The sequence below is a fragment of the Rhinatrema bivittatum genome, chromosome 2, assembly GCF_901001135.1.
Source record: "Rhinatrema bivittatum chromosome 2, aRhiBiv1.1, whole genome shotgun sequence".
Classification (NCBI taxonomy): Eukaryota; Metazoa; Chordata; class Amphibia; order Gymnophiona; family Rhinatrematidae; genus Rhinatrema; species Rhinatrema bivittatum.
Window position 1 is genome coordinate 69,957,282 of NC_042616.1, and position 22,997 is coordinate 69,980,278.

A 22,997-nucleotide genomic window follows, 5' to 3' on the forward strand; every position below is an offset into this window, starting at 1 on the left:
TCATTCATCTGCAGTGGCAACCCACCATAGAGAAAATGGGATTCTATAACATTGTCCCTGAGAAAGAGGGAGGCAACATCTAAAGCAGTAATGAGGAGCATCGGGGAAATGATTGCCCTAGATGACCAGATTCTGCAAGTAGTAGAGAACATGGGCTTTAAGCGTCTGCTACATGAGTTAGCCCCAAATTTAAAAATCCCCTCCAGGACTATATTAGTAGGCAGGTTATCCCCACCCTGAATAACAAGAGCTATAGTCGCATGCAGGCACAGCTGGCTAAGGCAGAGGGGAGTAGCATGCATTTTCACCAGTGATATCTAGACAAGTGAAGAATAGGCCGAGCAGATAACCAAGAATTCCCAGATGCCTCTGCTGTATTGTGGCCTATCAGAGGTGAATGAACTCTGAGTGCTTTTCTGAGCATGACTTGCAGAATATCCCTGAGATCGACCTACTGGCAGGCTCTGCAAAGCCTATAATTACAGGCCAGGAAGACATTAATGACAACTGGGTCCAGGATGCAGGCTTTTGTCTTACAGATGCCTATTTCAACGAACAGAAGCCAGGTGAATGAAGATGCCCCTGAGGTGACAGTTTTAATTAAATCCTGGTGCCAAGAAACGGAATTCATGCTGAGTTTCCTATTGAAACCACAGACTTGCTATGTGTTTACACAATTAAAGAATATCAAAAGAAGAACAGAAGAATACATTGCATCAAAGCCAGAATGATACAGGAACTTGTATGATGGGAGGATGGTTCAGGGAAGACTAGTATAGAATGATTTTTACAATTGAATGGGGGGTGTCATCACAAGCATTTCCTATACAGGATAGATTGTCATGACAACAGCATCATGTGTTTATGGGCGGTTACACCTTTCTGGAAGTTTCGGCAATACTGTATGTTTTAATTATAAAAGAAGGCTCTCTTCCTGTATTAGATGAGATGCAAGTTATTACTGATAGAGGGCAGTCATATTGTATCTCCCAGAACACTTGTCTTGGACTTTCTTATAAACAGCTGAATAAATTATATTTTAAAATCTTTTTCTGAATTGAAGTGTTCTGATTGCCCTGTCCCTGTGATACAAAAATTATATACACAAGCACAAATGCTACTGTTCAGACTCCTTAGGTCTCCACTAGATGGCTCCAGCTCCCAACCCTTGGGTTAGCCAGCTGTAGAGGGGTGTGCCATAACCAACAGCACGTCCCCAGAGGATTTGCTTAAATGGTGCACTCCCAGTTACCAAAGGGGCATATAGAAAGACATTGTTTATTGTAACAGTCAGCATGGATTTACAGAAGGGATGTCTTGGCTCACAAATCTGCTTCATTTTTTTTTGAAGGGGTTAATAAACATGTGGATAAAGGTGAACTGGTAGATGTAGTGTATTTGGATTTTCAGAACGCGTTTGACAAAGTCCCTCATGAGAGGCTTCTAAGAAAACTAAAAATTAATGGGATAGGAGGCGATGTTCTTTTGTGGATTACAAACTGGTTAAAAGGAAACAGAGTAGGATTAAATGGTCAGTTTTCTCAGTGGAAAAGGGTAAATAGTAGAGTGCCTCAGAGATTTGTACTTGGACCAGTGCTTTTAATATATTTATAAATGATCTGGAAAGGAATACGATGAGTGAGATAATCAAATTTGCAGATGATTCAAAATTATTCAGAGTAGTTAAATCACAAGCGGATTATGATAAATTGCAGGAGGACCTTGTGAGACTGGAAGATTGGGCATCCAAATGGCAGTTGAAATTTAATGTGGACAAGTGCAAGGTGTTGCATATAGGGAAAAATAACTCATGCTATAGTTACATAATGTTAGGTTCCATATTAGGAATTACCACCCAGGAAAAAGAGCTGTTACCCGGGGAGCGCTAGGAGAGTGGTCCCCCTTAGAGGGCGTGTGCCCTTGGGCCCCTGGCATGATCCCGCACCAAGGGTAGGTGTAGCATGGGCCTGACCCCCAGCCGGACCTGCATGCCTCTGGAACCAACATGTGGAGTGTTGGTGATGAACAGTCCTCCCACTGTTCCTGGCCCATTTGGACCTGCCGCTGAGATGGCAAGAGGCAGCAGGCTGGACTCAGGGCGTGGGCAGATGAAGGCTCAAAAACAGGAGCAAAGCTACCACTTCCTTCACCATCTCAATATGCCAAAGTCACATTGCCTGCAAAGAACCACCTCTCCTGACACAGGCCATAGCTAAAGCAGCTGGCAAAAGAGACCTTCAACCCACCTCAGCAAGATCACAGCAGAAATTTCTGTGAAACGATATTTCACAGAACCCATCGAGGACATGAATACAGATGTGCTGGCATGTTGGGCACACAAGTTGGCAGTATGGCCAAACCTAGCTAAGGTAGCTCCATACTATCTTTCTTGCCCACCAACCAGCATGCCCAATGAGTGTCTTCTGAATGGCAGGGGACAGTGTGAGCTCTCATCGTTCAAGGCTGATGGAAAAGTTGTTGTTGTTTTTGTTATTTTTAAATCATTCTGCTTTTGCTGGGATTTCTAGAATTTCCATGTGAGAGGCAAGATAACTGAAAGCACCTTGGAAGTCTTGCTGCCACTGCCTACCTGCCATGTCCCAGATGTACCACCTTGGAGGCCTTGCTGCTAGTACACCGACCTTCCATGCCACAATGTACAACTCTGAGGGTATTTTGCCACTCTGCCTAGCTTCCATGCCCTGATTTACCACATTGGAGGTCATGCTGCCATGCCCCTAATGCTACACCTTGGGGATATGATGCCTTTTTATTGTTTGCTGCTTGTATCCCATCCTAGTTCTTCCACTCTATTTCTTTCTTGTGTGATCAGGCTTTGCCCTTTATTCATCTAAAAGGGTTTTGCATTTTTGGGGTCCTCCCCTTGCTCTATCCCCACCTTGTTGTGAGATGTGTCTCAAGGATATAAATTTCCCCCTGAGCTTGTGATTTGGGTCTTTTCTCCCCAAGGACTGATCAAGGAGAGTTAGAAATTCAGAGAATGGAGTTTTGAGAAAAAGTGGGAAAAGTTTCAGTAGGAAGAGATAACTGATGCAAAACCAGAAAATCAACAAGAAAATGCGACTGTGTTAAGCTACAAAATATAGGAAAAACGTTCTTAATAAATCAAACCTCACAAATTACCAAGAAAGCCACAAGGACGAGAGACCATTGTCATGTTCTGATTGTGACAAAAGTTTCAATCAGAAAGAAATTTTCACAAGAAATCCAAAATTTCACCCAGCAGCAAGATCATGTTCAAGTTGGGAATATTATAAAAGTTTATGTCATAAAAATGATACTGATGATGGATCATTCTCTTGTACGCAATCTGACAAGTGGCAAATGCTTCAATAGGAAGACAGACAACTCCCATGCCACTCTGCCTTGCTGCTATGTCCCCCTTACCATACACTTTAGGAGTTTTTCTTCTACTCAGCATTGCTGCCATACACAGACTGCACTTTGAGAATCTTGCTGACACTCTGCTTTGATATCACAAACTCTACACCTTGGGGTGTTCTTGTCACTACCGGAGGCTGCTTTGCACCTCTCATGATGCCTTGGTGTGTTGATACCACTCCTTGTTCTGCTTTGTTCCTTTATCTGTACCTTGGGGCTTTTCCTGCTTCCTTTTTTGCTTAGCCCTTTATGGTGCCTTAAAATGTTGATGCCACTCTTGGTGCCACTTTGCTTCTTATGCTGCCTTTGAGGGCTCATTCCATTGTTGTTGATGGTGGTGCCTTTGTTTGAAGCTTTGGGTGCTCTTCCTACTCTTTCTGCTTCTCTACTCCTCTCATAGTGCCTTGGAAAACTCCTGTCACTGTGCCTTAGGCTATTCATGCCACTTTTAGTGTCACTTTGCCAAAGTCTATATGTCTTACAGTTTTGTTTTCCTTCTTCTGATGATGTCTTCCCACAAGCTTCATTAGAATTGATGGGAAAAAAACAATTTTGGAGCCCAAAAGAGGCTGCAGTACTTCCCCCATTGATTTTAATGGTACAAAAATGAATAAATAAGACAAATAAATGAATTTTGTTTGTTGGAAACAAACCAAACAAATGGAGATGACCTATAAAATTAATAAATTAACCAAAATGAAAATTTTGCTTTTGCACATGCCTACTGGATATTTAGCTGCACAATTAGTCATGTGTGACTGAATATCTGTTCAAGGAGAACCAGTTAAATTTCTCCTATTATCTTACATACTATACATTTTTTTAAAATCAGCTCGAGAGCAGTTAGAATAATGGCCTGGAAACCAGGAGAACAGGTTTGCAGTTTGCTTCTCGCATTAACACTCAATCAGGCCAATCCTGTAAAGTGCACTCAGCTGTGTGCACTGTTTTACCCGCAGTTGGACACATGGTTTTGATGCACATCCACTATCCCTTATACAGTAAGGAGTAGATTTTAAAACCCCGGCGCACGTAAATCCCGGGGTATATGCATGTGGCCGGGCCTTAAATGCACCGGGCCAGTTTTCAAATGGGCCCAGCCTCGCGCGTAAACGTGCCAGGGCGGTCCAGGGGGTGGGTTTAGAGGCACCCGGTACAGCAGCCATTTGCCGTTGTGCTGTGGGATCACGCGCCGGCAAGGTACTGGCGTGCACAACTTGCTCTTTCTCCTTTGCAGGAGCAAAAGGTAAAACAAAAGAAATAAGGGTAGTTAGGATAGGGATAGGGGGGAGGGTAGGAGAGGTGAAGGGGGGGGGTAGGATAGGTGAAGGGGAAGGGAGGTTAGAGTAAGGGGTTGGGAAGTTCCCTCCCAATCCGCTCCTTAATTGGAGTGGAATGGGAGGGAACTGGGGAAGGCCCCGATGTGCTGCCATGCAATTTTGCAAAATTATACCTCCCCGTGCTCGCGCTGACCTGGCATTTTATAACATGCTCGCGTCCATTTGTGAGCACCGGGTAGCACGCACACATGGACGCGCGCGCATACTTTTTGAAAATCTACCCCTAAGGGGTTTAGCATGTGGAAAATGGTAACCCCCCCCGAAACTAATAGCACTCATCACATGCAAATATTAATTGATGAGGCTATTAGTTATTAACCCGGGATACTGAAAAAAATGTGTGGCCAATCTGCACATTTTATGCTGGGCAGGCGTTAATTTCTGAGCAGCCCGAACAAGTGTACAAAAAAGCAGAAAATGCGTTCGTCCTGTTTCGGGAAACTCGAAAACAATTGGAATTTTTCCGAAATTTCGGGAAAATTTGTTTTTCGGGTTAGTGCGCGCTAACCTGAAATTTCGGGTTCCCCAGAAATAAAACCCTGAACCGCGGGAAAAACGAAATTTCCCGCTGCGGGCTGAAACCAAAGCCGGAGCCAATAGGTTCGGGCTTCACACATCTCTAGAAAATACTGCTTTTCTGTACACACTCTGAGTTAATATCCTAGTGATATTAAGTTGGAGGAACCAAAAATGTGTCCGTTTTCCTAGACCATGGCTGTCAGCGAGTTCAGAAAACTAGGATACTTGTAGCCTGGATTGGCCACTGTTGGTGTTGGAAACAGGATGCTGGGCTTGATGGACCCTTGGTCTGACCCAGATGGCATGTTCTTCTGTCCCTAGTGCCTCCTTTTAGCGTGACCCCCTCATTTAAATACAGGATCGCACGCCCAGGAGATGTGGCTGGGCACGCGTTGGGAGAGCGGGCACTCAACACTGAGCGCCCATTTTCCCACAAACCTTACAGAATCGGCCTGATTGTTACCTTGGGCAGATCATTTTATCTTGCTGTTGCCTCAGGTACCCACTTTGATTGTAATATATTTAGGGAAGGGACTTGTTCCTGTATTATTTGGTGTACCCTGGGTTTAGGTTACTATATAAATCCAGGATTTCACAGATATTTCCTCAGAGTAAAAGATAATCCAGTTTCTTAACAGATTAAAAGCAAACAGCCTCACTCCACAACAGTGAACCATTGGGATCTTCTGCTTATACAATTCCATATATAAATCCATATCTTCTGCTTATATAATTCTACTATAAACTACATTGCATTATGTGTCTAAGCTGTAATATCAGTTTACAAACTACACAGGAATACATGCTTTTTGTTATGTAGAGTTATTAATATTCTGCACACTATGATACCTTGCCTCTGTAATTTCATGCAGCCATATGGTAACCTGCCATACTTACTGTCCACTCGCAGCTCAGCTTTGGTTGAAGAAACTCCCATCCTGTTTTCTGCCAAGCAGCGATACACTCCCATGTCAGTGGGAATCACTGCCGTAATAATCAGCTGGTGGCAACCTTCTTGGTCTTCGTTAATCATGAAATGGTCATCTTCTTCAATCACTCTTCCATCCTTGAACCAGCGAACAGTGGGGATGGGCTTGCCAATGACAACACAGTCAAAGCTGACTGGGTAGCCATCTTGCACCTCTTGGTTTTGTAGTTCAGTTACAAAGATTGGAGCTTTATTTGTCAAAATATAAGTGACAGAAAAATAAAAAATTAAACAGGTTGCAAATAATTGCAGTCTAAAATATGTTTTTAAGAATTATACCATTCTATACTAAAGTACTGTGAAAATGGAATGAACACTCAAAATGTTTTCTTGAAATTTATTTTTAAAGAACATTTACTAAATTATCAGTTGTCAAATGCTGTACTAACGTGTTTAAAGTTAATGGGGTACATGCTACATTATATCTAGGGCTCATTCTGAATTAAAGTTTGTATATACATAATAAATGTGTAGAATAACAGCTACAGCAATCAGCAAAAGAAAACTGAACAAATATTTTTACATTATAGTCATGATACATGAAATGAATATCCAATGAAGTTAAACTGATGTTGCCTGTATGTATGTTTTAATGGCCTGCTATAGTGTACGGCACCTGGAGGAAGGTTCCATTGGGCAAGTTCAAAGTAGACTTTTGCATAAATTAAAATCAACATAATTATTTTCTAGAGAGATTGTTATCTTTTACTGTGCTTATATTTAGGGTACTTGAACTAATCCCACGTCCATGAGAATCAATGAAAAGGGAGAAAAAGAGTGCATCACACTTACCAGTATCTGAGGTCAAAAGAGTGATCTGAGGTTTTCTCTCTGTTGGCTGTTGTTGCACCTGTGCTGCTTTCATTATCCGTAGCTCTATTTTCTTTATGCCTTGGTCAATAATGTCAATGTCAACTGGGATACCCATTGCTGCAAACATTTCTCTGAACCTACTGGCAGCTATCTTGGCCTCGGACATGATTTCAAATTTGATGTAGATGTACTTATCATCTTCACGATACGTCTGAGGATCTACCGTTCCCAAGTCCCCTTCATCAGCACTAACAAATTGTTCCTCTTCCACATCTGATATGTCAGGAGAGATCTTGGACTTTAAGAGCTTGTGAAGTCGTCTACCTGCTTTGCGGAATGCATCATCAATTTCACTTCCTGAAGAGCTATCTGTCTCACTGTCAGTACTGGATTTAGAAGGGCCTGGTTTGTGCTTCTGAACAGCTTCTGGTGACTCACTGCCCACTACCACCCTTGCACTGTGGGAAACCACACCAAACTTATTAGAGACCTCACATGTGTATTTTCCTGTATCCTTTGGGTCAAGGCATGTAATGATTAAGGAGCATGTTCCATCACTGTAATTGTCAATATGATAATGACGCCCATCAGAAAGTTCTTCATCATCTTTCAGCCAATGGGCTTTTATATCAGTCTTGCTGATGGCAACACACTCAAGATGGAGAGTGCCTCCAGGCTCACCAGTAAGGTCTTTGAAAGTCTCTCCAAACACTGGACACTCTTGCTGTTTTATCACCTTCCTGGTTTTGTAGCCTTTAAAAGCAGCCTGAATTTTCACAGCTGCTTTATTCATTGAAGGGTCATCATCATCCATGTCTAAGTCAGCTGGTTCAGCAGGTGGCATGGGTGGCTCAGGCTTCATATCATCAGGACCTTTCTCCGATTGTTTCCAGAATTTGGTAGTGGACACTGTTTGAACCTTACTACCTATAGTAATAGTGGACTTCCCAGCTTTTTTGAGGTAAGAAACTAGTGATGGGGTTCCTGCCCTGGATTCATCATCTGAACTTGTAAAAGAGAAGTCAGCTTCTCCAGTCTTAGCCTGTTCATCAGATGTATAACCTTCTGAGAAATCTGCCCGTATTTCTGCTTCTTTTTTCTGCTTAAGTTTATCATCTTCTTCTGGAACTTCACAGATGGAATCCAGGGTTGGTTCTCTGCTCATTCTTCGTTTCTGTACCAAAGCTTCCCATAAGAGATGGAGATCACCTTCTTGAGCAGCCTCAAGTGGTAAACTGGGCTGGACAGTGCCTTCTTCTATTTCTTCAAGTTTGACCATCTCTTGTACTTCCTTCAAAAGCTCTTGTTTTGTCAACACTTCAGAAACAATTTTTGCTGAAATGTAAAGATATTAAAGAATATAAAGTATAGTATTTGTTCATAACAAAATTAAATGTTTCAAGTTCCATAAGGAATGATTTATATAAGAACTGTGATATAATTTTTTAGAAAACATAATAAATACCATAAGTTAAATTACAAGCAGATTATGATAGATTGCAGAAGGACCTTGCAAGACTGGAAGATTAAGCATCCGTATGGCATATGAAATTTAATGTGGACAAGTGTAAGGTGATGCATATACAGAAAAATAACCCATGCTGTATCTACACAATGTTAGGTTCCATTTTAAGAATTACCACCCAGGAAAATGATCTGGGAGTCATAGCTGATATTATATTAAAATTGTCTGCTCAGTCTGCTATGGCAGTCAAAAAAAGCAATCAGAATGTTAGGAATTATTAGGAAGGGAATGGTGAATAAAACAGAGGATGTCAAAATGCCCCTATCACTTTATGGTTAGACCGAACCTTGAGCACTGTGTGCAATTCTGATCGCTGCATCTCAAAAAAGATATAGTTGCACTAGAGAAAGTACAGAAAAGGAAGACCAAAATGATAAAGGGCATGGAATAGCTCCCCTATGAGGAAAGGTTTAAGATATGTTCAGCTTGGAGAAGAGATGGCTGAGGGGGATATGATAGAAGTCTATAAAACCATGAGAGGGCTTGAGCGAGTAACTATGAAATGGTTATTTACTCTTTTGGATAATACAAGGAAAATGGGGAACTCCATGAAGAGCAAGTAGCACATTTAAAATAAATTGGAGAAAATTCTTTTTCACTCAACGAACAATTAGGCTCTGGAATTCATTGCTTGAGGATGTGGTTAAGGCAACTAGTATAGCTGGGTTTAAAAAAGGTTTGGATAAGTTCCTGGAGGAGAAGTCCATAAATTGCTATTAATCAAAAGGGAATAGCCACTGCTTGTCACCGGCATTAGTAGTTTGGGGACCTGTCAGGTACTTGTGACTTGGATTGGACACTGTTGGGGACAGGATACTGGGCTTGATGGACCCTTGGTCTGACTCAATATGGCATATCTTAGGTTAGCCATCAAAATATATCACATATGTTTCCTTTTTAAACTTAGGCCAAAATGCATACCTTACTTTTTAAAAAAATTGACCTGGCATTTTTGCTTGTTCCTTTGAGCTTCTAGCTCAGTTGAAACAACTATTGGGCTACAGCATAATGAGCTTTCATTTGCAACAACCCAGGATTTTCCACAATTTTATATTACCCCTACCTAGCCAACTCATTGTAGTGAGAGTCCTTAACCAGTGACCACAGACCATGGTTCTGTCTGGACTCAGCAAAGAACATAACAAGTATCATGCTAGGTCATGCCAAGGTCCATTGAGCCCAGAATCCTGACAATGGCCAATCCAAGTCACAAGTACCCAGAAGATCCCAACTAGTTGATCTAATTCACATGCGTGTATCCTAAATCCTGCGTATACTGAGTCTCCATGGTATGCAAACATATCTCATGTATATTCATTGTGGATATCCTGAAAACCCAACTGGCTGTGGGATCCCCAGGACAGGTTTGGGAAGCCCTGCGATAGAGGATCAGGTCAGTGATGAAGAGTTCTGCACTGAGCTCCACCATCATCCAGATTATCAACCCCATGATGATAACAGCAATCTGAACTGTTATCCTAATGGGATGGTTGACTATGGCCCTGGACAGCTCATAATAAACTAAGAGAAACTTTACTGCCATTTGCTGAACCAAGACCTCAAACTCCTGAGGATAGAAGTTAGTATTCTTTGCGTTCCTCTCCATTTTTTTTTTTTTTTGGAAAGCATAAAGCTCTTGCCCAGTGTCCATATCTGTAAAATGGATATCTGAAAACTGCTGACCGATTGCTGTCCACAACCCTCCTAGACAGATCAGCGGTGGGTTCAGAAGCCTCCTTGTCTTCCCTAGATATGAGGTCTTTGAGTACTAAGCCTCTCTCTATGAGAGGTCTTTCCTGATATTAGAGGGTAAGAGATGTGGGGTGGGAATGAGATCGCAATCTTGATGGAGTGTTTGTAAGAGGGTGTCTAGGAGATGCAAGATTGAGAAGCTGAGTTGCTTCTAAGAAGTATAGTCTATTTGCTCAGATTGCCAAACAATATTTATTTGCCTTTTTGAATTTTTCTGTGCTGCAACATTGAATCCCTATGTTTTTTGAGTAACTGTGTAATGTTAGGAGTCCTAAGGGGTACTTTCCCTGTAAAATGGCTGCTTTGAATGAGAATTATTTTATTTATTTATTTATTTATTTAAAGTTTCTTTTATACCGATGACCGTTTACACATCGCATCGGTTTACAGTTAAAAAGGAACAAATGGGCAGAACCCTTACATATAACATTGAAAAAACAGGTTAACTTTTGGGCGGGGCCCTTACATGTAACTGAGAACAAGGTGGTTAAAAGTGGGATAGGGTATAGAGCTGACTATGCCGCGAGCGTCCGTGATATCAATAAATAGATACAGCAAAATCAGCAAAATCACAACTATTTACAAAAGCTAATTACATAAGTAGCCGAGTCAAAGTACAAAATCGATGGGCATGAGACGTATTCCGAGAAATAGATTCCTAGTCATGTAGCAAATTCTTAGTTACTCAATTTTTTTTAGTTAAACAGTGGGGGTTTATGTAATGGCAGGTGATGTGTGGTAAGCTTGCTGGAAGAGCCATGTTTTCAGTTTTTTCTTGAAAGTGGGTGTGTATGTTTCCAGGCGTATATCGGGAGGCAGGGAGTTCCATATGGATGGGCCAGCGAGAGAGAAAGCTCTGCTTATGGTAGATGATAATTTGAAAGATTTGATGGGTTGGGCACGTAGGGTTCCTTGGAGGGCTGTACGTGTGGGTCTATTCGAGGTACGGGGGAGGAGTGGGGGGTTTAATCCAATTGAGGTTAGAGTTCAACAGACTTTTGTGGATGATGGAAAGGGCTTTATAGAGAATTCGGGAGTGTATAGGGAGCCAATGAAGTTCGATAAGTGTGGGGGTGATGTGATCTCTTTTTTTTAATTTGATAGTATCCTAGCGGCAGCGTTTTGTAGTAGTTGTAAGGGTTTGGTATAGGTGGCGGGAATGCCTAGAAAGAGTGCATTACAATAGTCTACCTTAGATAAAATGATAGACTGGAGTACAGTGCGGAAATCAGAAAAGTGTAGCAGTGGTCTGAGTTTTTTTATGGTTTGGAGCTTAAAATAGCATTCCTTGATGATAGATTTGATGAAGGGTTTGAAAGTAAGATGGTTATCAATAAGGACACCAAGGTTGCGAACGTGTGATGGGAAAGATGTGGATGAGTATGCAGGTGGGATGTCTGGTAGCGGTGGCCTATTAGATATGATTAAGAGTTCAGTCTTGCTGGGATTTAGAGCTAGTTGCATGTCATTTAGTAATTTGTTGATAGAGGAAAGACAGGCTTCCCAGTTAAGCAGAGCAGTATGGAGAGAGTCAGAGAATGGGAAAATGAGTTGCACATCGTCGGCATAAATGAAATGCTTGATGTGGAGGTTAGTGAGGAGGGTAGTGAGGGGAAGCATGTATATATTAAATAGGGTAGAGGAGAGGGAGGAACCTTGGGGAACACCTTGGGGAAGATTGACGGGGTCAGATTCATTGTTATCTACTAATACAGTGAAAAGGCGATCCTGGAGATATGATCGTATCCAGGATAGGGCATTGCCAGTGATCCCGATACTCCTGAGTATGTTGAGGAGTACATCGTGATTGACTGTGTCGAATGCCGCCGAGATGTCAAGCATGGCAATAAGATAAGAGGTACCTGAGTCGGTTCCTTTAATGAGGGTGTCGTGTAGGGAGAGCAGTGCCTTGAGTTTATTACCTTTTCTTTCATCTACCTGTCTGTGCTTCAGACAGAAAATCTGCAAAATAGTTCTTTTTCCCCTGAAGTGTGAAAACATTTTTTACAACATATCTTTATGCTATGGAGACATTAATATTAGGGCAGGCACTAGATGTGCATGATGTCATCAAGGAAGCATATCATAAAATGGATAATAGGAGATAGACAGTCAAACAAGAGAGAAATAATGTGTTTCGTAGCTAAGAACAGGGAAAGGACTTACAAGTGATCAAAAAGGAAATGAATGACTGAAGTGCAGAGTGCTCTTGTGGCCCTAATTTTAAACTTTGAACATGATGACTGTTATTGGCGGCCACCTTTTAATATCTCCACACACAACTATTTGCATAGCTCTGAATTTTGCATTTACTTGTGCATTTGTATTTGGCATAGCACATGCATTTTTGGGTCCAGACACTAGATGGCACCCAAGTGTATAATCTAGTTGATCGGATAGCATTGCCCCTAAGTATTGCATGCAGCAGTTCTATCTCTTTGTAAGCAAATATGCAAGCTTTTAGCTCTACAATAAACCCGTGTTTATGTTATTTCTGCCTCTTTTCACACACCACAGATAATGACACAACAACTTATTTTCCTAAATGTTGGTTTTAGAATTGCCCCTTGAGAGATACATGATATGCACAGAAACAAACATACTTTCCAAGGACAGGTCAGCAGACGTTTGAGCATCCGAAGATGCCACGCAGGTATACGATCCTTGATCCTCTGGTGTGAACTGATGGACGACGAGCGACTGGTTCTTCCCATCAGAGATGATTTCGTATTTTTCTCCAGGATGCACGTCTTCTTTCCCTTTCATCCATTTCACCTCCTGACTTTCACTGGACAGTTTGCATGTCAAATGAACTTCGCCCCCTTCTCGGACCTCCTTGCTCTTTAAGGGTTGAGTTATGGTGACCAGAGGCTCTGGAATGACAGAAATTGGGACACTGACTTGCTAATACTTCACTACTGTTTCCACTAGAGAACTGAAGTGCTGAAGACACCATGAGGCATCCATGCTTTCAAGGTTTATATCGTTATATTACTGCATCTTTTATTCAGGGGGAGGGGGAGGGGGGGAATGCAGACAAACCTTGAAGCCAAAGAGGGGAAGATTAATGAAAAAATGCAGCATGCATCTTTGAAACAATGCAAACAATTACAGTGCACTACAAAGGTTTACCCAGATTGTTAAAGCACAAAAATTTATTTTTAGTTTATAAAAAGGGGATCTGGCTTTCATAAACTGACTCTTTCTCTTACATTTGATATCAACACATTTAAATCAGATTACACACAATAACCCTTTTGAGTCCAGGATTCTAAAAATCTATGCACCTATAACTGTATAAGATAGGATGCCTAGATCTGCCATAATAAAAATCCCTCTTCCCCTCCCCCCCCCTGCTAAGCACCTACATTTACAAGGCACCTATATTTATGCGCCTTGAAAGTAGGCAGGGCCAAAGGCAGGCCCAGGTCGGGGGAATTACGTAAAGTGCTGGCACTTTAAGATAGGCGATGCCGTAGCTGGGCCTAACTTTAGGTGCCTCAGTTTAAGGCATCTAACATTAAAGTTCGGCACTTTTAGGCAGACCAATACTAAGGTGCCTTAGATTGGCTAAATATAGGCACCTTACTTTAGTATCTGACTTAGGTGTCTATACTGAAGCACTCAGCCTGCTTCACATATCAGTCTGGTATTCTCCAGGAGAAACTCTGCGTATCAGATAAAATATACTGTTATTGTGTGCTATTGTTGCTGTCATAAGTTAATTGGGAATAGAGCTGCACCCTTCACAGACCAAGGCCCTATAGATCTGCACTGAGCTCTCTTCAGGGGGAGAAAATAAAATAAAAGCGGCAGGCAAAAACTAATTCCAGTTCAAAAGAAGATTGCAGGAATGTGCATTTCCGCCTGGATCAGCCATGCAGTCGTGCACAAGCCATAGGTCCTCGGTACGCCTGGAAGAAGAGGATTGCTGGAAAACCATACGTTTGGCTGCTGCTTCCTTCCTTCCATCCACCAACAATATCCCTGTTCTCCTACAGCCAAGGAAATCAGAAGCTAAGTTCTGCCTGAGCTCAGTGCACTTTCCCTTTAAATCGGGGGACAGCTCAACTCCGGCCCTGCAAGGTCTGCAGACACAAGGTCCTGTCACTCAGGACGACCAGGGTGACCATCCAGAAGATCCATGCAGAAATGTCCTGTCTGAGATAAAACTGTTACTTTACAGCCCACACAGATATATAACCCCCTGCATGCCACTGGATGATTGGAAAAGGGGAATTTTTTATTTTTTTTGTGTGGGGTGCGGGGAGGGATCTTTCAGTTTCCCCCCTGCTCCTTTAGACTTCTGGCTCAGACGGAGCCAGGTGTGAGATCTGGTGCCGCGAGCCTTCATTCGCAATTAGCCACTCATTTTTCACCCATGTCATCTCCCCTCTCGGTTCTCTTCAACCAGTAATCCCGGTGATAGCCTTTGACCAGGGATTCTTCTAGAATGCCACCATCATGGGCTTTAAATCCCACCACTGGTGCAAGGTGACTGGGATTCCCGGTCCCCGGAGGGGCTGTGAGCGCTGTCTCTGCAGCATCCCAGCTGCCCAGGGTGGCAGAAGGCCACTAAGCCACCAAACCATCCGATCTGGAAAAGATTCTTGCGCGTAATTTAAAGATGTATACAATTCAATAGCAGCTGCTCTGCTGTTTCTGGTTGGCGGCGTATCACCTCACAACCAGAGGGAGGTGCATATGACAGCCCTGCGAGGGATTTAACTGTGGTTCCTGCAGATCACAAGCAGGCCGATACAGTAAAGTCCGCGGGAGAGCGGGCAAACGCCCGCTCTCCTGTGCGCGCAATTCAGTATTCAAATTAGGGCCGGCGGTAAAGAGGTAAAAAGAGGCGCTAGGGACACTAGCGCGTCCCTAGCGGCTCTTTTTGGACAGGAGTGCGGCTGTCAGCGGGTTCGAAAGCCGACGCTCAATTTTGCTGGTGTCGGTTATCAAACTCGCTGACAGCCATGGGTTCGGAAAACGGACGCCGGCAAAATTGAGCGTCCGGTTTTCAACTCGCGAGCCGCGGGCCGACTTCAAATTTTTTTTTTTTAAACTTTTTGTAACTTTCGGGACCTCTGACTTAATATCGCCATGATATTAAGTCGGAGGGTGCACAGAAAAGCAGTTTTTACTGCTTTTCTGTGCACTTTCCCGGTGCCCGGAGAAATTAGAAGCTACCTTTGGGTAGGCGCTAATTTCTGAAAGTAAAATGTGCGGCTTGGCTGCACATTTTCCTTTCTGAATCGCGCAGGAATACCTAATAGCGCCCGCAACATGCATTTGCATGTTGCGGGCGCTATTAGGTTCGGGGGGTTGGACGCGCGTTTTCGACCCCTTACTGAATAAGGGGTAACGCTAACGCGTTGAAAACGTGTTCAATCGTGGGTTAACAGTGCGCTCCGCCGGAGCGCACTGTACTGTTTTGGCCTGAAGGTGAGGAAAGTAACATATAGTAGATGATGGCAGAAAGAGGCCAACTGGCCCATCCAGTCTGCCCAGTTTACTCCTGTCCACACTGCTAAGGATATATCCCAACTGCCAGCCATAAAGTGTGACCACTTGAAAATATCACTCCTTGTCCAAACATTTTCTGTCATCTTTCTCCTCCCATCTTATGTAGGGGAGTATACAAGAGCACCTATTTATTTATTTAAAATATTTCTATGCCACACCATCCATAGTTCTGAGCGGCATACAAATAAACATTCGTAAATAAACATTTAACACTGCGTTTTTCCCCAGCACTCCTCCCTTCCCATGCCTACCCACATGGCTTTGTACTGATCTAAATGTTTGAACATCCAGACTCCTAGGACCCCCATGCCCTTTTCAAATGGCTCCTGGCACCACCAACCTGCCACATCGACGCAGGCAGTCTCTGGAGAGTTGTAGCTTTATTTACATAACTGCAAGTTTGACCATAATCAGCAATAAGCGTATACGTATGAAAAAGGATTCTGTCACAGCTGGCAAAACAAATGGAATTTTAAAATTGTTGGCGTCTGTTTATGAGCTCTGTGACGTGCCTGCCACCAGGCCCGGTGCTACCGGGTGTGCATACCGTGCATTTGCACGGGGCGGCACACCCGGGGGGGGGGAGGGGGAGCAACGGGCCATTTCTGATGTGCTTGGGGGAATCCCAGCCCTGTGAGCAGGAAGAAACCCGCAGCAGTGGAGCCTATTCATGATATCCCTGGCAGGGATCCCCAGCCTCGCAGGTAGGAAGAAGACGGCAGCGGCAAGAATTCCCAATATGCTCGGTGGGCTCCCAGCCCCACAAGCAGGAAGAGAGAAGCAGTGGCGGCACGGGTTTATGATGTACTCACGGGGAGGGGCCAGCCAAAGTTGCTAGCTAAACGAAATACAAGAATATCAATAAAAATGCATGTTTGGAAGGCAATGGTGCCTCCCTTTTTATATCAAGCCCAGCAAGGCTCTGTGTTATCCTCATCACCGCGCACTGTAGCCATTCCAGTGTTCTCTCTCCCAGTCACCCCAGACTAGAACTCTAATTTCCATCGGTAGCATGGGAAAATGCAACACTGAATGCAAACCATATGCAACATATGACAGCCCATGAAATACGGTGAATGTAGCATTGGAGTGAAGATGAACCACTGCCAGTTTTCTTTGCTTTTGCCTGGAACGGTTTGCAAGAAATCTGTGTTGTACTATATCGCCCATATTTCATGGCAGAAACTCTACAGCATAAAAATGGTGCACCAATACATTGCAAATGAAGGCCCATGTACATATGAGGCAGACGTGACAGGCCAAACATAGTACGAGTGCAAATATTTTTGCAGTGCATGGTGGGAGTCTGCCGGTCCTCACCTAGCTGTACCATTTGGGGTAAGTGAGCTGGCTCTCCAACACCAACTCTGTTAACGGATGAAATGCGGAATCTGTAGGCTTCGCCTGGGACCAGGTCATCCACAACAAACTCCATTCTCTGCACAGGTTGGGTATTGCACCCTTGCCAGTCACTGCCTGCTGTTCTCATCTCAATATTATAGCCTATGATGCCAGCACCACCATCACTCAGCGGTGTGAACCAGGACAGAGTTATGGAGCGGCTGCTCTTACTTACAACCTCTGGATCTTCAGGTGGGTCGGGAAGGGCTGAAGGCAAAAAATGAATCCCAATAATATGACAGTCAATGCTTAAACTTATTAAACTTATTGTTTTATTGTAACTTTCTCACACCCTTCAATTGATTCTCTGTATTTAAAGTTCACAGTTCTATTGGGAATATTGTTATCACGTTACCTTATGCTTTTCACACATTGTTAATTGTAAACCGGGTTGATGAGATGCCAGTCATGAAACTCGGTATAACAAAAACAATAAATAAATAAATAAATAAATAAATAAATAAATAAATAAATAAACTTAACAACATTATCTCCTATCAGCAGAGTGAAGCATGCTAATATCTGGTGTGTGCTGTACATTAAAGTCACATTTTAAAAAGTGGAATAAAAATCTGTTCACAAGAGAAGACTGAAAGCTCCATGTGGATAGAAGTACTATTCCACAGTATAAAAGCATACAGACACATAAAACAAAAACAAAAGTAGCCAACTTCTTTATAAAACAGATGAACTTCCACCCATTTTATCATTTTAAAAGGCTACTTATTCTCAGATTCTTGCTTCCACTTTTAATTTACAGCACTCAGGGGAGCACACGTGGCTTATGGTGGTATTGCCCATTCCTGCAGAGATTACCAGTAAAACTAAAGCTTGTCCTATTCGCCGGTGATCACAGGGAGGGTCATTTTCTAACAGCCTGAATTTTCAAAGTGGACTTGCATGCACAAGGTCTGATTTGAGAATCTGCAGGTTGGCCAGAACCACGCACAGATTTACACACAAAACTGCACCCTTCTCAGGGGAGGCGTAACTTTCTGCACGTATACTTCTGAGAATGAAAAACGTGTGTGCAAATCCTTTCCCCCATGCCTCAAACACCTACTTGGAGTACAGGTAAAAGCACCCACTGAATTGGGTTTCACGCGTATTTTTACCTACAGAACCTCCCGGTTGATTTTCACAGCATAATTTATGTCCATAAAATAGGGGTTTATGCGCATAAGTTCGTCGTGTGCAAATATGTTAAAAATGCTCACTATTGCCACTGAGAGCACAAACATCTAGAGCCAGATTTTCGATGGATCTTCAATCATAAACAAACTATGCTCCTTGTTCACAGACATTCCTGCTGCTGCAGCTGTTTCTTATACACATTTTAGATGGAAAAACAGAAAGAGTATTCCTCAGTGTCACCGTCACATGCCTTCTATTAGTGCTGAACCAGCCATTACAGTGTGCATGTGTTCTCTGAACCAGCATAAGATCTCCAAGTTCGTAAGTTAAATTGTCTGATAAAGCAGAGAGGCATTACCAGGGCAAAGTCACCGGTCAGAGCTAAACACCCCACGAATCCTAAGAATTGCCACCTGGTTCAGACCAAGGTCCATCGAGCCCATCATCCCATCTCCGATAGTGGCCAGTACCCGACAGATCCCAAAAAGTACATCTGTTTCTTAGTGGCCAGTCCCAGGAATAGGGACAGCTTTTTTTTATGCTTCTGAAAACCCATTTTGAACTGATTTTCTAGTTTGGGAAGGGGAGGGGGTGTCAATAAAGCCTTGTTTTCCTCTGGTTCTAGGTATGGTTTTCACACATGCTTGCATTAATGATTTAGATTTACAGTTTGGGCCATCTCTTTCACTACGCTTAGAAATAAACGTGTTCCTGTTTATGGACATCATGTATGAAATTTTCCCTACACAAATCTCTGAGGTGACTCCTCTGGAAAGGAATGGACACTATGCTTTACAAGTCTCATCTACGAGGTGACTCTTCTGGACAGCAATGGACACTAGGCTTTACAAGTCTCATCTATGAGGTGACTTCTCTGGACAGGAATGGATATTAGGCTTTACAAGTCTCATCTATGAGGTGACTCCTCTGGACAGCAATGGATATTAGGCTTTACAAGTCTCATCTATGAGGTGACTCTTCTGGACAGGAATGAACACTAGGCTTTACAAGTCTCATCTATGAAGTGACTCCTCTGGACAGCAATGGATATTAGGCTTTACAAGTCTCATCTATGAGGTGACTCCTCTGGACAGGAATGGACATTAGGCCTTACAAGTCTCATCTATGAGGTGACTCTTCTGGACAGGAATGGACATTAGGCTTTACAAGTCTCATCTATGAGGTGACTCTTCTGGACAGCAATGGACACTAGGCTTTACAAGTCTCATCTATGAGGTGACTCTTTTGGACAGGAATGGACATTAGGCTTTACAAGTCTCATCTATGAGGTGACTCCTCTGGACAGCAATGGATATTAGGCTTTATAAGTCTCATCTATGAGGTGACTCTTCTGGACAGGAATGGACATTAGGCTTTACAAGTCTCATCTATGAGGTGACTCTTCTGGACAGCAATGGACACTAGGCTTTACAAGTCTCATCTATGAGGTGACTCTTCTGGACAGGAATGGACATTAGGCTTTACAGTCTCATCTATGAGGTGACTCCTCTGGACAGCAATGGACACTAGGCTTTACAAGTCTCATATGCCCTTTTTTCAGCACTACACTTATTTTAACAACCAAAGAGAAGTAACTAATGAACCATTATAAAAATATTAATATTATTACTTTGCTATTTATTTATTTGGCACCCAATCCAGGGCACCATATAAACAAAGGAGACGGAATACAAACAGGATGCAGCACAGAGTTAAAGGGAACATGGGCTGAGACGTGAGGAGTATGAACTTTAGAGCTAGGTAAAAAAAAAAAAAAAGTTTGAACAATGTAGGTTTGAGCCAGGATTGTAAGACTAGCAGAGACAGAGAATTCTGGTTATTGCTGAAGTGGGGGGAAGGGGCAACATTTTCCACAATGAGGATATACAAGTAGGGGAAAAACATGTGGCTTGGTTGGTGCATGGTGCAGTGAGGAGGGTACACAACTGTGTTAGTCCTATTCCTACATCTAAAATATTTGAAAGAGTTTTACATATTTTATGGATCACACCATACAATACAGTATATATGTAAACTTGACACAGCATAAAGCATGTTTAGTATAGTGGTTTTCCAAGACACGTGCCATTTCAGCTATTTTTATCACTCATGTCAAAGCGCAAGACCTTCATTATAATGTCAGCTCACCTATTACAGTCAGTTTTGCCGATACAATTGCATCCCTCGAAGCGAATGTCACCTCTCCGGAATGATGCAACTGGGCTTCTTTCAGGATGAGCTTGTAACGGTTCCCATCTACCTGCATTTCCCAGTTTTCGTCTGGTTGGATATCTGATCCATTGTAATACCAAGCCACCTCATTCTGCGGCACTGCTTCACTTAATTCGCAGCTAAAGGTAGCTTGGTGCCCTGCAGTGACTTCAGCATCAGCCAAGGGCTTGAGGAATTCCAGGCGCCATCCTGGAGTGAAAAAGGAGCACAGTCAAAAGTTCAAAGCAAACAAGTAATGGCAGCACCTAATTAGAAACTTTAAAATTGAAAACTACAATAGCCCACATTGGCTAAAGTCTGCTAAAGACTTTAGCCAGCATTTTTAGAGAGGGTTTATGCAGATAAATCCACTTTGAAAATTCACAGGTGTGTGCATAACCGGTGCCAACATACATTGCACAACCTTTCACTTGCTCGGGAGCAGGGGCAGCTTTGTGTATGCATGACAAAAAAAAATATAATGAATGTTAATTTATGGGAAGGTTCTGGAGGGTTTCTAATAATGTATTTCCTGAGGGAGACTTGGGGAAGAAGATAATCTAGAGGGGGTATTCTGCAGAGTATTCAATTCTGTGTTCAGAGTTTTGCAGGAGAAGTTGGGGGGAACACGCCAGGAGTGTGGGGTACCTGGGGCACCTCTTCTTAAAGAAGGAGCTCTGCCAGGGCTTTCTCCTTCAGGGAGAAAGGCCCAAGGCTGGAGAGGTGTTTCTCCTTACCAGGGAAACAAGCAAGGGGCTCAGCCAGAATGGTAAGTGATCCCTCCCAGGGGTGGTTCTATAATGAGGCAAGGCGAGGAGGCCGCCTTAGGTGGAAACATTTTGAGGTAGCAAAAGGGTCCCCCCCCAAAAAAAAACAAAAAAAAAAAACCACTCCTACAGCAACCGCCTCACCTTGCCACCAGACAATCCAACCCCAAACAACCAGCTCTATAACCCACACATAACCCACTTGAGATCTCAATACATCTCCAACCAAAGGCCCATCCTTTTTCACAATAACGTTAGCCATTATAATGTTAAGAATTAAGTCGTGTTTGTTATTCAATGTAATAATATTATAATTGTTAGAGCAATACGTAGATGCAGTTTTTTACTATGTTACCATGTAAAGATAATATGACCTGTGGTCACACTATCACTTATGTTATTATGTAAACCGATGTGATACTTATACTTGAATATCGGTATATAAAAACAAACAAACAAATAAAATAAATAAATAAGTGTTAAACAATGTGCCTGTGGGGTTCTCACATCTCGCAGGCCGGAAGAAGTGCTCCTCGGTAGTACAGAAATGACACACCTGCGGGGTCCCCACACCCTCTGGGCAGGATGAAGGAATGACGGCAGTGCAGGAACACGATGCGCCCAGAGAGTTCTCACTCCCCATGGGCCAGAAGACGAACTCCACGGCGGCATGGGGGTTCCTACTCCCCGCAGGCCGGAAGAAGACCACTGTGACAGTGACTGGCCAAGAGAAGAGCTCTGCAGTGGCAGCCAGACCTGGATTTGTCAATAGGCACACTAGATCCGTGCCTAGGGCAGCACAATTCTGAGGAGGCAGCAGCTTGGCTGAAGATTTGCTGCCTTCCAAATGTTCCGAATCTTACTCAGCAGAGAACAGCTCTCTGCTTCCTGATCCAGTTCCTTCCTTCCCGGGCAGTGCACAGGGAGCAGGAGGGGAGGGGTGAGACTTGATCATTTTGGGGAGAGTAGGAGGGACTGAGTGGGAGATTACTGTGGGATGAAAGGGCATCAGTCCAGGGTGGTATCTGTGAGTGAGAGTGAGGGGGAATGGGGGGAGGGAGGCAGCGTTTTTGTGTGAGAGAGAAGGGATAGTGCTGGGTGAGGAGGGGATACTTGACTAAACCAGAATGCAAGGGAGAGCAGGGAAACCTGTTTCCTCCTCACCCACTCTCTTACCCCCCTCACCAGCAGCATAATTCACATCCTATTCCCCAGATCTAGGACCCTCTGATCCTTCCTACCTCTTCCTTCTCCCCAGATCCTGAAACCTACTCCCAACCCCTCTTACTCCCTCCTTCCCTTCCTCAATCCCAGAATTTCCCTCCCTCTCCCTCCTTTTCTCCTTCCCCGGATTCCTGATCTCCCCCCACTACTCTTGCTCTTCCCCATCTCCCATCTCAGTCCTCTCACCTTCTCCTATCCCCATTCCTGGTTCTTGCACCCTCTCCTTCTCCTTTCTCCATACTTGAGATCTCCTCCCTGAACTGATATGTAACATCCCTTTTCCTTATCTAATAAAAGGAAAATACATTATAAATCTTGCTTGAGCCTATATAATTTGATATAAAAAATGGAGATCTTTGTCAATGTTCTTCTGAATTTTCACGTTTGCCACAGACTCT

The 22,997-nt window shown here is 43.2% G+C and overlaps 1 protein-coding gene across 11 annotated transcripts in view; it reads right to left on the reverse strand.

Moving 5' to 3' along the window:
- The window catches only part of OBSCN (obscurin, cytoskeletal calmodulin and titin-interacting RhoGEF), a 745,212-nt gene that overhangs the window by 283,415 nt on the left and 438,800 nt on the right, over positions 1–22,997 (reverse strand). For all 11 annotated transcript variants that reach the window (XM_029588301.1, XM_029588307.1, XM_029588308.1 and 8 more), the window contains 4 exons: positions 20,546–20,818; positions 12,943–13,212; positions 7,042–8,397; positions 6,159–6,437 (listed from right to left, as the gene is read on the reverse strand). In XM_029588301.1, coding sequence (XP_029444161.1) covers positions 6,159–6,437; positions 7,042–8,397; positions 12,943–13,212; positions 20,546–20,818 — 2,178 coding nt within the window. The remainder of the gene's footprint in view (positions 1–6,158; positions 6,438–7,041; positions 8,398–12,942; positions 13,213–20,545; positions 20,819–22,997) is intronic.